Source organism: Phoxinus phoxinus (assembly GCF_949152265.1).
Source record: "Phoxinus phoxinus genome assembly, chromosome: 7".
In the NCBI taxonomy this organism is placed as follows: Eukaryota; Metazoa; Chordata; class Actinopteri; order Cypriniformes; family Leuciscidae; genus Phoxinus; species Phoxinus phoxinus.
In genome coordinates this window covers 16,371,082-16,387,411 of record NC_136882.1, presented here as the reverse complement: position 1 = coordinate 16,387,411, position 16,330 = coordinate 16,371,082, and the positions used below count along the sequence as shown (strand labels likewise).

Genomic DNA, 16,330 nt, shown 5'->3' with positions numbered 1-16,330 from the left:
GGAGTTCCAGCACATTACTTTCCATCTGGATGCTGCTCTGAGCACCTTTAATAAAGACAGCTGCATCTCTCCAAACTTCACAAGACCCCGGAGTGTCCAACAAACACCTCCAAAGCTCTTTTAAAAGTAACTTTGCCTAAAAACACACAACCGAGGACATCAATATAGATCTTTACACAGCCAAAGCATGAAGCTCCAGTGCGTTTCTCTTCTTATCTGCGCTTTACTCATTGGCGAGTGCTGCGGGTCTCGCCTGGACCGCTGGGTCAGAACTGGGCTTCAGTACCTGAAGCTCAACCTGTGCAGGAGGGTCTCCTTACCGGAGAGCGAGTGCAAGAAGATGTCCCACCTGCACCTGAGCGGGGTGGTGGTGTACGTGTCCGAGTCCGGCTCGGGGAAAGTGCTGGCGATCCTGCCGGATTCCTACTCGAGCGGTGCGCTGCAGTCCAAGCACAGCGGCTTCTCGGCGGACGCGAGCGCGGATGATGTGAGCAGGACGAATGAAGAGTTGTATCCCGGCGCGAGCGCGCATGACGCCGTGCTGCTACTGGACCCCAGTCCCGGAGAGAGTTTCGGACACCCGGTCGTGCTGTTCTATGTGGACTTCAACATAACCAAGAAGAAATGTACTCATATGGACGGCATTTATCTGGGTGAGTGAACCGAATCTGATCTGTCAAACCTGAGATTTAAAATGATAAGTGCAGACATTTTGCTTTAGTGAATCAATTTAAAATGATGTAGCCTAAATGACCATGCTACAAGTTTTCCTTTAGGCTATAGTTCTTAATACTGAACCCAATAAACGAACCCATTTATTCCCTATTTTCCCATGAGCACATATTTAACTCTCAGATGAAAGAAGATTCAAAACAGTTGCAAGAGAGCGAAAAAATGTTCAGATATTATCTGAACATCAATATCAAATTATTTTGACTGATATTGTCAGTGAAAAGAGAAAAGAAAAGTTACATGTAACTTTGACATCGAATTGAACAATTGAAGAAATGTGAATGCCCATCAGTGTATTATGATGATTTTTGTGACATAACACATTAATAATAGACCCAAATATGTTTTTTCATACAGATGGTATCATATTTTAAAGGGGTAAATTGGAATTAAACAGTTCTGGTCATGTGACGTTTTACACCAGCTATACAAACATGGATAATGTCGACAACAAGTTTAGACCCTTCAAACCAAAAGTATTTAATATGTTACCAGTGTGATTAAATGTATTCCTATTTTGAGAGTTGCAAATTATTATTTCTGTTTCAGTGCACATTAGCTCCTATCACGACACCTTACTCATTATAATGACATTATATGCCATTATAATCAATTACTATAATACCATAATAATGTGTTTTTACAGCAGCTAAAACGGCGCAAAAATAATTACACATAAGTAGCATAAATGACACTGTAACAAATACTATAATGCATAATATTTATTTACATTTTATCCATTGAAATAAAACTCTTAAGGGATGGGCACTGAGGAACAGGAAAAACATCCTGCAGAAGTGAACAACAGTGAAGCATCACAGAAGCGTGCAGCAGACACGCAAAGGATCAGACTGGAGGGTAAAAGTCTTCCTCAGTGATTTCAAAAGTGAATTATAAAAAGCCAGTTTAGATGTTTTCACAACACTTCAGGGCATAAACAAGTGACACGAAGCTGTGTGAGTTAGTCAGAGAGGTCTGCACAAGGATCCGCTCTTAGGAAGTCGGGCCTCAGACCCCCTGCAGGGAAAGTGGAGGGCAGACGCACGACTGAGCTGAGAGTCATGCATTCACAATAAGAGTGGTCAATAATTCATTCCTGACTGAGAGTTCAGTTCTTAACACTGGGTTCAGAGCCCAGCTGTCCCCCCGGTTCACTATAGTGAGGGGCACAAGTCAACCCATCGCTAAACTTGAACATTTGCGCCATCACTAAAGAGACAAGAAAAGTTGTTGTGATAAAACTTATTATACATTTTGTTTTCTACGCTCTTAAATAAAGGTTATTTATGGACATCAATGGTTCCATGAAGAATATATAACATCCATTGAACCTTTCCATTACACTAAAAGGTTATTTATAGTGCGAAAAGGTTCTTTAGATTATTCAAATTGTCTTCACATTTAGAAAAAAATGGCTATTTTAAGAACTGTTCACTAAAAGGTTATTTGGGGAACTAAATTTGGTTCTTCTATGGTTCCCCCCCTTTTGTGGGCACAAACTGTAATCAGATAGTCTTAAAGTCTCACATTGGCAGCTGATGTGCCAATAAAATCCAGAACAAAGTCATTTAATGTCAATATGATTTAATATGGGCTGCATCTGAAGCTGAAACATTATGCTGGAAGGAAGGAATCAAGAGATATCCATATGCGTTCACTGGCTATGATATCCCATAATCCTGATGTGTTTGTTTAGGCCGTTTGTGGAAAAATAAAAATAGCAAATCAGTGTTGAATAAAGCACATTTATTTACAAACGATATTTTCATCAAATTATTACTCCTACTGTACACAAGTCTGGGGTCATTAAGATTTTTATATTCCATTGTTAAAGCTAAAATACAGCAATATTGTGAATATGATCCTTCAGAAATCATTCTAACATTGGTGCTGAATACACATTTCTTATTATTATCAATATTGAAAACAGTTGTGCTGCTTAACCGTTTTGTGGAAACCATGATATATATATTTTTTTTTTCAGGATTCTCCATTGAATCTGCCTTAAGCTTTTGGACACAGCCATGGCAATTATGTAAATATATTTAAATAAACTCTAATTTAAAGACAATTCACGAAGACTAAGCACACATGTTGTCCTCAAGCCTTCCTCAAATGAAATAGTTTCAAGAAATATATTTGGTAACCGAAGACAAAATGAAGCTCAGGAAGGGCTATAATGAGCGGCCACATTAGAAATGATAAACACAAAATGCTCTGGTTTACACATGAGCTCAAGGCAGCAAGGCTCGTGTGACTCAGTCCAAATCTGGAATCGTTTTCAAGTCTCGCTGTGTCCAAAGCTTGACCATCTCATCTGAAGATGTGGTGATAATCAGAGACTGGAATGAAAAGCTGGGTTTAGTTCTGGCCACATTTAAAACCATCCCAAGTCTCTCTGCGTTTTTGTAATGGGCCTCCGGATGCAACTGACCACAGAGAGAGACTCATTAGAGCTACTGATGCTCTCTTACCCCACATTCCCAAATCACGGCAAGCCAAGGAAACCTTTCATTATGAGAGGCAATTTTAGTTGTTAAGTGAAATGGATTTATAATGGCTTGTGATTACACCTCCTGCGCTGCTGTCTAATTGAGGCTTCCTCAGCGTGAAACTGATCAAAATTGCTTGGCGTCAATAGCCAAAGTGCGGCATGTGTTTGAATGGATAGTTTGGAGTTATGGCAGATTACTGAAGGAATGCAAGCTGCTCTGCCCAGACTGGTGCTATGCCTGTTTAAAAGTCATTATTATTATTTTTTTTGAAAGGACAGTTTCTCTTGGTCACTTTCTCAGGGTAGAAATTAGCATTGCATGCAGCTCTTTCTTATTAAAGCCAGGTGGACGATCACATGACAGCGGCGGAGCAATAAACCCTGGACAAATGACGCTGAATGTTCTCATTTATCCAGGTCATGGGGTTTTCACATCACACAAATTTTGACACTGGCATGTTCTTGAATGATCACTCAACTCAAGCAGTGCCCACTCATTTATCAATTCAAATCAAAGTTATAAACAAGTCATAATGTCTAAATACAGGACGGAAGAATATCCTTAAGTGTGGAAATGGAATTAGCTGCAGAGCAATTTATTTACGTATGTTGTATTTTTGTGACAGGCAAACTAAAAAGATAATAAAGATAATATAATTAAACTATTTATAATTATAAACAATTGTGGCCATTACATGTATTGGATTCTTAACAATAAGGAACAAAAGATCAAATTAAAAGATTGGTGACTAGTTGTTACTGGCAATGATGGGTTTTTGTACTTATTGATGATTCTTCGTTTCTTGTCTTGGAATCAGCAGAATGGTTGTGAGTTAATATTGTTGATTGTATAGTCACTGGAATAGGACAACACAAATATGTGTCAATGTATAAATGGGGGTAGGCGTCAATAAGCTTAAGCTTCTGCCTACTCCTTTTGAGCATCATATCCATGTTTTTATTTGTTATTTATTTACTTGTTCATTTGCGCATGTGTCCTTCTTTAGTTTTGCCTACTGTGCTGAACCCTGCTACTAACTTTGTGGAACTTAGATGCTCAAATAAAAATAAATAAAGATGATGATCACCAGGCAATAAAACAAAAACATCCCTTATTATCAGGGATTGTTGCTTGGATAAATATTTCAATAAACAACTATGACTATGTAGGGCCAGTTTTTTTTTAAACATTTTTAGATGCTACGGACCCTAAAATATGATCGTCCTTGTGTGAGGGACCCCATGCTAAAATTTAAAAGGTGTATATATCTTTTATAAACACTTAATTTATACATTGAAAAATCAATGCTTTTCCACGGACACACCGTCACTCCCTTGCGGCCCCTGGGGGTCTCTGGAGCTATCCAGCTGATTGTATTTGTACATTAACTGATTCATGCAATATATATATCTATACAGGGGAGGAATGCTTGACGATGGCTGTGAAAACACGCTGCCAGAACCAGCTGAAGCGGAGGAGGAGTCGCAGCGACCGCATGGCGAGCCGAGCGAGGGCCCGCAGGAGTACGGTGGCCAGACCCAGCCGTGTGGAGCACAACAGCGGACTCTGTGAGATTCACTTTCTCCCTCTGGTTGTGGGAGTGAAAGACAGCAACCGAACACAACGCCTGCGCTGTGTAGGTGAGTCAGCAAATTGTGAAGTTGAACAGGTTTAATTATCTTTGTATGGCCAATGGCAGACTCTAAGAAGGAGCAAGCAATGGAAGCATTTGGCTGCACTTTATTTCAAGGTGACAGTTACATATTTACTCAAATAAGTACTGAGAAATATTAATTGACTACATGTACTTACTATAGTTACGGTTAGGGTTTGGTTTAGAGTTAATTGCTTGTAATTATTCTTCATAATTTACTGTTATAACTTTAGTAAGTACATGTAGTAGCATGTAACTCTGTCACCTTAAAATAAAGTGTTAACAGAAACATGTTTTGTTGTTGTTGCTGTCACAGAGCAAGTGTGATTTCCTAGAACACCTAAGTAAAGTATGCACTATAAAATAATGTTCAGTACTTTTAAGGTAATTTTGGAATAAAAATGGCAGTAAAATGTTATTAGGTAGTTATTTCACAATATTTCTGTTTAATAATTCCAGTTATTAACTCCTAATCACTGACCATTGTTAATATCTTAATGCAAAAATAATCAGAAAATAAATGGAAGACATACAATATAGTTTAGAATAACTTTCCAATGGCCAGCTAAATAAACTATATTCTTATTAATAAGGCATTTGCATAACAAATATTGTTATATTGTGGTTTCGTATATTGATCGTTTAAATTACACCGATTCATTTTGACGATGATAGTGTTGCCATTGAAATGCATTATTCCGATTCCGAGAAGAGTTCCGAGTAGAAATATTTCAGTTATGAAATATCCTATAACTGTAACTGACTATTGTTAATGTCTAAATAATGCTATAATCTGAAAATAAAATACATAAAGTAGTTTAATGTACACTGTAAAAAATTATATGATCCATAAGTTATGACAACATGTTTTTACATCGCTTTAACTCATCAAAATAAGTTAAGCAATTTTCAACTTTTTTTTAAAGTTATACAAGATTAAAATCATTTTTAAAAGTCAGTTTAATGTTATTTAGGTTGAAATGACTTAAACATTCAGGTTGGGGAGTTAAATAGCAGAGTCGAATATCTTTTTAACAATGTTCAAGCATATCCATAACAACTGTTACTTGTTATATTGTGGATTCGTCTATTGACCGCTCAAATTACACAGATTCATTTTGGCGTTAATAGTGTTGCCATGAAAATGCTTAATTCCGAGTCTGAGCGCACAGAATAGAACGTCTGAGTTATCTAATAATTACAGTAATACAGCAGCATAAAGGAGTGCTCACATTAACAATATTTTGATGAAATTTCATGGGCAAAAATGTCCATAGTCAATAGTGTCTATAGTCACTTTCAAATCAAGCACACTTGGTCAGACAGAAACAAAGTGGCAAATTTGTGTAATACTGATGAGAAATCTGCACGTGGAAATCTTTCACTCAAAATTCCCAATTGCACAGATTCCTAAAGGAATAAAAATGTGCATGTGACCACACCTTAAATGACAATATAATATTTAGTGTTAACCATGTCATGTTTGGGTTTGAAAATGACAAAAATGAAGTCATACTGAAATTCTTCTCTCCTACTTTTTGATCCTGCGCACTTGAAACCTAAATCTAAGTGATGTGGTTGTTGCTGTAGATCACCCAGACTTTGCCAGATGCCCACAGCCTTTGCCACTGACCGGCCCCAGTGCGCCCATCTCCAGCTGCGAGCTCAATAAAAACACCCGACGGTGCCATCAGCAACGCCTGGCCACACACCTGTCCTGCCGCCTCTACCAGACCTGTGATCACGCTGTTCTCTTGTCAGGTACAAAAACACAGACTCAAAGAACTCGTTTGTATGATCTGACCCTAGATCCGCTTACTGATGTTTGAAACGCTGCATGGACGAATACCTGGACTTATCAGCCGTCTCAGGAATGCAGCTCTTTTCACGTAACCTTTGACCTGTGCACGTGCAGGTGGCTGGCAGGAGCAGATAACATACCAGCGGCATGCGCAGAACCTGCAGCTCTTCCACCAGATGCTGAGGAACAACGGCTTCCACAAGGACCACATAAAGACGTTCTTTGCTGGGAACGGACAGGTAGCAGGTCAGAGGACGTTTCAAGACATTTCAGTTTTTATTGAGGTATGCTTTACGTTCAAGGTTCAATAATTGCCTTTCTTTCCACAGCTAAAGAGACAGAGGGGATGTATCCAGCCACAGAGAAAGAGGTGATCAGGAATCACATTTCCTACATCTGCCGAAAGCAGCACTGCGTGGATTCTCTGGTCCTGTACTTGAACAGCCCCACACGCAACGACGGCACCATGCTGCTTTGGGACCGCAATAACAACGGCATTGTGAGTGTGTGCGCGTCTGATAATCAGACACTCCGACGGTCGTGTACTGTAGTATAACCAGTACTGCATCAGGGCTGGATACACTTCAGTTAATGTTGAAACTTCTAGTGTCACGAAAAAAAAAACATGAACACAGTCACTATAGAGCAAGACAATATCTGCCCAATTTTTGCAGTGGCCCCAGTATTTTTCGCTTTCATTTTGTCAAAGATTTACATTTTTATTAGAAATGACAATTAGAAAAGTTCTATAAAAGACTAAATGTACAAGAATTGTGTATGAGGCAACAAACTACTCATCCCATGATGCATTTTGAATGCTGTAATCAAGCCAAAAGCAATGATATAATAAAAAACTTTCAAAACTTAAAAAAGAAAAACATTAGAATTATACAAATACATAGATATATACAATACAGTACAGTTCAGTTTTTTTTTTTTACAGAAATTAATACTTTTATTTGGCAAGGATGCATTAAATTGATCAAAATTAGTTTTTATTTTATATTGTTACAAAATATCTCCATTTCAAGTAAATCTTATACATATACAGTATATAGTATATATATATATGTTAATAAATGCTGTTCTTAAGAAATGTTTCTTGAGCAGCAAGTCAGCATATTAGAATGATTTCTGAAGGATCATGTAACACTAAAGACTGGAGTAATGATGCTGAAAATTCATCTTTACATTACAGGAATGAATTAAATGAAAATAAAATAAATACAAAATTAAATTGTAGATTGTATAGATAAAATCAGATTGTGTCATTTGATAAGTGCTTGGAAGCACGAGAACTTTTGGCACAAATTCCACGTCTGCAGGAACAGCAGCTTCTCTGAACACAGGATTTAACATCCGTTTAAAAAAAATAGAAATCACTCCGATTTACCGCTTTCTACAGAAGCATACATTGTCACTTAATCTCGGACATCACGGTACGTCTGTTTTTAATGGTTTATTCGTTACCATAAAAAAATCTCTTTCTATTTCTAATGGAGGACTCATTTATTTTTTTACTTTCAGAACCTCACTGTTGAGCTCTGAAGTGGTTTAAACCCTGTTAAAAAAAAGCTCAGTGGATTTCATGTAACCGGATTGTATTTTCACAGTCAGGCCTACTATGTTATTCTGAAGGTAGATTTGTTTTAAATGTGGGGTTCCAGGAAGCACAGAGAGGACAGATGAATAAGAAGAGTTTAGGAGTCTCTTATCTTCCCGTAAATGAATCCCAAGCCCACCACTTCAAAGCGCCTACTAACCAAAGGATAAAAGTATTACGCTACGAACATGACTTCTGGTTGACTCTCATCCGTTTATTTGGTTTCATTTCTTGGAAGGGATGAATATGTAGACACTCTGCACTTTGGTGGTTCTTGTGTTGCGAGTATTTTTAGTGCTGTTAATGAGAACGCCACCTGTGCAGCAAACATCCAAGAAGGGGATGCTTTATCAAACCGTATTCCCTTAATGCACACGGACAACCCAGAGCAGACTCCTCGCTTAACAAGAAAGATGAGAGAGATCAGATCCAATTTCATAGAGAAATATGGCACAATCTTAAGTCCCCAATCTTATTACTAAACACAGACAGGTCCTTTTATCAACTCACAATAGATCAGCCATCCACCTCATGCCTCTTTCATCTATCATTAATACAATCGTTCCAGAAACTGTGCGCACATTTAATTATATTGCTTTTATAAAGTACACTCATGTTGCTTGACCAAAATCCCACAATCCTTTGCAAAAAAGGTGGTCAGTAATCCCGGCCATATGTTTAGAGCAGGGCAAACAGAAGGGAGCAGACTGCACAGTAAAGCCCGATCTTCCATGACAATAGGGACAGACTCTCTAGGGACAAAGGCAACAACCTGATCCCCAGACAGGGATGTAGTGACAAAAGGGGGCTTGAGAGACAAGGACCACACAGGATCAGGGCCACCAGACGCTCGGCTTCCCACAGGAAAGCTGCTCATTTCTTCTTAAAGTAAAGAGTTCGGTAAACTGTTCATTTCAACAACTGCCAGTAGCATGAATGTCAGGACAAATGAATGTCAGCTTGAAGTTCCTTAAAGTCATTTAGGGATAAAACTGAAAAACCAATAAAGAGAAAACTGAAGATAAGGGAGAAAATATACAATTAAATGTTATATTATTCTCGCATGATAGATTTTAAATTATAATTTCATATTAATATTATTCATATCATTTTTTTTATTAATAGTAATATACAGTTAGGGTTAGTAATCTATATTTTAAGGAATTTTAAGAAATTAATACTTTTATTCAGCAAGGAAAGGATCCATTAAATTGATCAAAAGTGATGGAGGACAATATATAATGTTACAAAAGATTGCTATTTCAAATAAATACTGTTCTTTTGAAATGTGTATTCATCAAAATATGCTGAAAAAAAATGAGGCAGCATTAAAAGGGAAAATTCTGTCATAATTTACTCACCCTCATGTTGTTCCAAACCATTGACAGCTACGCAACTACCACTTTCATGCTTCAAAAAGCACAAACGTGCTGTGCGTAACACGAGAATGAACCTCATTGGTTCTCGCGCTTCACACGAACGTGCTTGAGCTTCCGTTTACTATAACTGATGTGAGAGTTGATGAATAAAATATGTGAATAAAAGGTTAAATTTAATATGTTCATCATATTTCTCAAATCATATGTATTAGTTTTATGATCTCTCTTCATTAACTTTTTGAAGCGTCAAAGTAGTAGTAGTAGTTGCGTAGAGACAGAAAGCTCTCCGATTTCATCTAAAAGATCTTCATTTGTGTTACGGAGATGAACGAAAGTCTTCCGGGTTTGGAACGTCATGAGGGTGAGTGATTAATTTTAATTTTGACTAACCCTTTAAGAAACTGTTTTCCACATTGATAATATTAAGAAATGTTTCTTGAGCATCAAATCCGCATATGAGAATGATTTCTGAAGGATCATGTGACACTGAAGACTGGAGTAATGATGCTGGAAATTCAGCTTTACCATCACAGATGACTACATTTAAAATAATATTAAAACAGAAAACAATTATTTTAAATTGCAATATTTCACAAAATTAATAGTATATTAATAATATTAAGTCAATACCAAGTTATTTTGATAAAATATTCAAAGCCTTGAGCATAAAATACTTCTTAAAAAACAATATTAAACATACTAATATTGTTACACACAGTTTTATTTAAGTATTATACACTCGAGTCTTTGCATTACACATCTTATACCTCAATTTGTACTTAAAATCAACCCTTATCCATTGTAAAAATCAATGTAATGTACAGACTTTCATGGACTGCTGCTTTAATAAATTGCATTATAAGGGAAACTATCTATAAAACATATCATAATGTACGACAGGAAAGCTCTATATGATATGTTTTGTTTTTCCCCTCCAGGCAGATCTGAAGGAGCGATACTCCGTGGGGGAACTGTTGGCAGATCTAGCCGGATGCAAGGCCAGTCGGGTGCTGCTCTTTGTGGAGCAGAGCTACAGTGGGGCCCTCAGCAAGAGACTGATGGGATCTCTCAAACACGTCAATGTCGTGCTGCTCAACGGGCTGCCCTGGGTGCAAACAGCGGAGTTCTGGTCCTCTCTGCACTCCTCTGACTGCCTCATAGACCACCTCAGTAAGGTGAGACGTTATAAGCCTTTACGCAGCCATAACCTATGAATTTGGGCTGTTCGGATCACTCCGTTTTATTGTACAAAAAAAGCTATTCACCTTATTTTGAATGTAAAAGCAGGTGCGAGCATTTGTAACTTGAATGCGCCTTGCTTCCGGGATCATCCGCATCCAGTTATTTTAGCTGTACAAAAACAGTCCGTTATGCTTATTGATATAGTATTTGTTGTTATATTAATAATCATAGTTTTACAATTTACTGCAGTTAATGAATGAGTTAATATGATCAAACAATGAACATATCTATGTTTATTAACTAACGATAAAGATTTATATTAAATGAATGGCCCACTGTTGATTTAACATTAACTGATGGGAACTTATTGTAACGCATTACTGAAATTCCTACAGCTGCTCCTTTCTTTGTGAAAAGTGAAAGGGGATAGAGACTGTCAAACTCCAAAATAACAAAGTAGTTCTATGTTTATGATGACCTACATCCTACGACTCATGCACTGTATTCTGCTAAGTCTTATTACACATGTTCTGTGGGACAGACCCAAATCCAAAAAGTAATTTCTAACTGAAATATGGTCACAAGACAAATGGTTTGGCGTCGATGTGTTATTCTTGTAGTCGATACAACTTTTAGATTTCAGTTCTTCGGTTTTCCACACAAAGCTATCTTATGATTTAAAGACTTAAAATTGGTTCTCTCTCCGCTTAATCCAATCACTAGAGTTCTGTGACGTCCCGACTGGGTGATGCTGCTCTGGGTCTGCTGAACGTGACTTTGGCCGGTGCTCCGTGCAACTCCACCCCACCCCTCACCGAGGCCGAGATGAGGAAGGAGTACATGGGGTGCCAGAACCTGCCTACAGCTCTGTGGTACCAAAAACGGCCCAAGACCGCCAACAGCAACTGACCGCTTGACGCTTCCTGCCAACTCTACTGTTTCCAATACGTAATTCGGACACTCCAGTGGAGTACTTCCGTGGAAAACAAATACCAACGAGTAGTCCTAGAAGTATGATTTTGTATAATGCACAAACTTCAAATCCATGACCAGCCCTTTCCTCTCACCAACACACACACAAAAAGATCTACCTGTGTGTGCGCACTTAATTCACCCGATGATGCACATAGACCCTGACAAGCTGTTGAGGAACGGAGACTACATAATGTGCGCTTAAGAAGAGACGGGAATGCAGGACAGGGAGAGAGAAAGCGTCTGACATGTCCTCACTGTGAACCTCAGTTCCGCTGCTTGCCGCTCCGTAGAAGGCGTCCCGTGGGGAGCGTCCCATGCAAACTCTCCTCTCTCCGCCTGCCGCGGGGGTTCAGCGCAGGGGCATCCGCGCTCCTCTACCAGAGTGCTCTTCCGTGGGTCATCGCACAGGGCGCGCCTGGAACTGAACAATGGTGACAAGGCCACTCTGAAACACACCTCGCACTCACTTGAACATTTCAGGACAAATCTCCTTGTCCCTCCTTCAGCTCAATTAGGGACAGGGCGGTCCAGCATGATTTAGTAATGAGAAATGTTCCCTCACCACGTCTGGACCCTAGCAGACACTGGGCTCTGCAAGCATGTATTTAAGTCAGACCTCTTATTCCACGCTGAACTAACCACTCTGTCCACAGTATTACCTTATCGCCGCAAACATTTAAACGCCAACCAATGATAATGTTGACAGTGACGAGAAGGTATTTCAGGCTCCACGCCAGCTCCTGTGGGAATTCATACACATTCTTCAGAAATTACATACAGTAGGACGGCATTTTTCCGCAGTGCATCTACTCTCTTCAGAAACATACACTAACATTCAAAAGTTTGGGGTCGGTAAGATTTAAAAAAAATGTTTTTGAAAGTCGTCTCTTATGATCAACAAGGCTGCATTTATTTGATCAAATATACAGTATAAATGGTTAAATATTACAATTTAAAAACAAATCTCTTAATTTATTTTCATCCTTCAGAAATCCTTCTAATATGCTGATTTGATGCTCAAGAAACATATATTATTAATGTTGAGAACTGCATTCATTTGAGGTCACATTATAAATGCCTCTACTCTAACTTTTGATCAATATATGTATCCTTACTGAATAAAATTAGTACTTTCTTTAAAAAAAAACATACTAAACATCAACCAAATTCCACATGGACTCCAATTCCTTCTTGCTTTCCCCATTATATTGATGTGAGCAGGTCAACGCCCAATGAAACCTCAGTGCATTGTAGTCAATCATTAACTCTACGTCCAAGCCTAAATCAATACAGATAAATATATGTTTTTGTATAGTTCAGAAATGTGTTATCCTGTAAATATTTCTGTCATGTTCTACTTAATGAATGAATTATAATGTCAATTGTCTTAAAGGAATATACATGTACTTGTTTGTGTTAAACCGTAGCTGGAGTGAAAAGATGTAAATACTCTAAATAAATTAACTTTTGTACATAGTCAGGCTTGTATTTATTTACAAACGTTTGTTTTAAAATGAAGTACTTGACCAACTTGTGCACATTCCACATGAAAAAAAGAAAAGAAAAACACTTTACAAAATTCAGCTAATGTTTTCATGAAATGCAGCAGAGAGTATCTTCAGGTTACAGAGTCAGAATATTCTTTGATTTCCTGAATGTTTCCATGGTTCATGCAAGTCCCTTAAATATATTTCAACTTTAGAAAAGAAATTTAAAAATAGTTCAGAATTCAATTCTTTATAAAAATCAATACTTTCCAAAAAATTAACTTTTCCAAATAATATGGAAAGACACCAAAAAGAAGAGTTTACTGTATGTCAAACATACCCAAAAATGAATATTCTGTCATCATTTACTCACCCTCAAGTTGTTCCAAACTTTTATGAGTTTCTGTTGAACACAAAGAAGATATTTAGAAGAATATGGGTAACCAGACAGTTGACTGTAGTCATTGACTTCCATAGTATTTTTCCTACTATACAATTCAATGGCTACCGCGTCAACTGTATGATTACCAAAATATCTTCTTTTGTGTTCAACAGATCAAAGAAACTCATAAAAGTTTGGATCAACTTGAGGGTGAGTAAATGATGACAGAACTTTCATTTGTGGGTGAACTATCCCTTTAAGTTCAGCATGTCATAAAAATACTGGTTTAATGTACAGTAGATGATGAGTATTTTCCATAAAAAAATTGAATATATAAAAAATACATCTCAAACTATAAATGTGAACAACAGAGATATGATAGATCTTTGGACTTTATCAAGTGTAAAGAGGAATACATTGTTTATTTGGTTTGGTAAAGCATCCACACTTTGGTGAAGTTTTTGACCCTGATCATGTTACCTACAATTCCCATATTTAGAAACCTACATTCATGAAAATATTGATACTTCCATTCCTCTTCAGTCTACTGTGATGAATAAGAGTGTAAACAAAGGAAGTGATATAAAAACACAATGTAACAGAAATTACTGAATATAGTCACCACATGACAGTATTTTTATACTACTGCTGTTTCCTAAACATTAAAGGGATACTACACCGAAAAAAAAAAATACAAAAAAAATTCTGTAATCATTTACCTCTTTGACTTTCTTCTGTGGGAAATAAAAGGAGATATTTTGAGAACTGTCTCAGTGTTTGTTTGTTTTCTCCATACAATGAAAGCCAATAAGGACCAAACGGTCTAGTTACCATCATTCTTCAAAATATTGTCTTCATTTTCCACAGAAGAAATAAAGTCATTCAGATTGGAATGACATGATGGTGAGTAAATGACATTTATTTTTGGGTGAACTAACCCTTTAACATATCTAGAGGTACTCAATGATTGGTTGATCTTTAAGCAGACCTATGTAATTGTTCCCTGAGAAACACTCTTCGTAGTTCATTACTCCAGTGCAGTCTGGTGCCCCTCTGTCTGAGATGAAGTTTAGAGCTCAGTGGGCTCTTTTACCATTTTCCTGATTGATTTCACCCATCATCATTCATCATCGCTGCTCCATCAGCTTCAGTCGCTCTGCTATGGCTCCTGCGGTTGTTCTTCTGTGGAGACCTCTGACTCTGGGGTTTGCTGCTGTTTTAACCACATAGCTGCGTACAGTCCCCCCATGGCCAGCAGCTCCTCATGCCTACAGACAGAGAGCAGTCAGAGACATTAGCAGAAAGACCACAAGAGAAATTGCAACATTAAATATGGTGGCTGTAGAGTGCAAAACAACACTGCACCGACAGACGTCGACCCACAGCAACAGACATTTCATTGGGTTTTGTTGGCTCAGTGTGTCTGTTGATGTTGGTTTTCGCCAATTGAACATTCCCAAGGAGATAATTAGTAATTTATGCAACCGATTAGATAATAATTTTAAAATTGAAGCTAAAGCCTATAGGTCCCAGTGCAAGCAGCAGCCGCCTCATACGCTGACCATTCAAATGGGAAACACACAAATTGAGGAACAGCTATGTTCATGCACAGCAGTGTAAGCGAAATGTGAAAATAATCTAATAATCATAAATCAAACTGTTTATCCATAAATCTTGTGGAATAACACTAACACCGGGAGAGCCGCGAATGAATTGGGGTAAAGTTACTCAGGGGTAGGCCGTTGATTAACAAAATGCTGAAATATATTTTAAAGTATGTCAGTGAGCCTCCGTCTTGCCTTTAATCGTCTTATTTTACGTTCAAATATATGCATTATGAACAAAGAACCGTCATTATTTCCAAGCAATAACGCTGGGTGTTTTTGTTAATCCTGTCGACATTTAGTTGTGAATGGGGCGTCCCACACTGCTTGATCCATGCCCAGCATTTCTCCCCTTGGCTTTTAGGTTTCGGGAAGGTAAAAATTCCACCCCACCATCCAAACTTTTAGGATACCGGGTATCAGATTTGCACAATCCATACGCACAACGCATGTTTCCCTCGCTCGAAAGCTTGCCAGACCTCCCGCGCCTAGTTACGGTAGCGAAGAGTCAATTGGCCTTACACATTGGAAGCTACACCTTTCAGTTTTTATATATAAAAAAAGGGGAGTTAAACTGCCAACAGTTTTTGATATTTCTGACATTGCCAATTAAAATAGGAGATTTGCTTGACAGTAAACTAGACAGAAAACAGCAGCCCAGGGCATTGTAAGGATGGCTGCCAAAGTGGACTGGCTCGTCTTAAAAGGACTTTAGAGCAGTTTAACTTTACAGGGGGCCGGGGAAGCCAAATGAAAGCTTTCCTCTGGCTCCAGAAATCACTTAAGGGCAAGGAAACTCTCAGGACCATCTCCATTCTCTTTCTTTTCTTTTCTCAGATTGCTAAAACAGAGTTAGGAGGGTCGGTCTAGGGTCAAGTTTGTTGAGGCACCAATTACTTGGAAGTATGACATCAAAAGTGAAGCAGACACAATATGGGGCACTGAACTCTGGGAATGAGAGTGTGGAAAATGTTCTCATCATAATGGAAGGTCACACCAGAAGTTTTAAACAGATACCAGGTAGCATTCTGTAACG

At 38.1% G+C, this 16,330-nt stretch overlaps 2 protein-coding genes across 2 annotated transcripts in view; one reads left to right on the top strand and one right to left on the bottom strand.

The window, feature by feature from the left end:
* On the top strand, positions 1 to 13,297 carry LOC307001762 (uncharacterized protein). Its single transcript, XM_079618674.1, has 7 exons — positions 1 to 653; positions 4,646 to 4,867; positions 6,472 to 6,642; positions 6,797 to 6,928; positions 7,012 to 7,181; positions 10,603 to 10,839; positions 11,570 to 13,297. Exons 1-7 carry the CDS (start codon positions 188 to 190, stop codon positions 11,753 to 11,755), a joined length of 1,584 nt encoding a protein of 527 aa, XP_079474800.1. The 5' UTR covers positions 1 to 187; the 3' UTR covers positions 11,756 to 13,297.
* The window catches only part of abcb6b (ATP binding cassette subfamily B member 6 (LAN blood group) b), a 31,900-nt gene continuing 28,862 nt past the window's right edge, over positions 13,293 to 16,330 (bottom strand). The window contains exon 18 of the mRNA XM_079618673.1: positions 13,293 to 14,958. Coding sequence (XP_079474799.1) covers positions 14,850 to 14,958 — 109 coding nt within the window. The 3' untranslated portion in view covers positions 13,293 to 14,849. The remainder of the gene's footprint in view (positions 14,959 to 16,330) is intronic.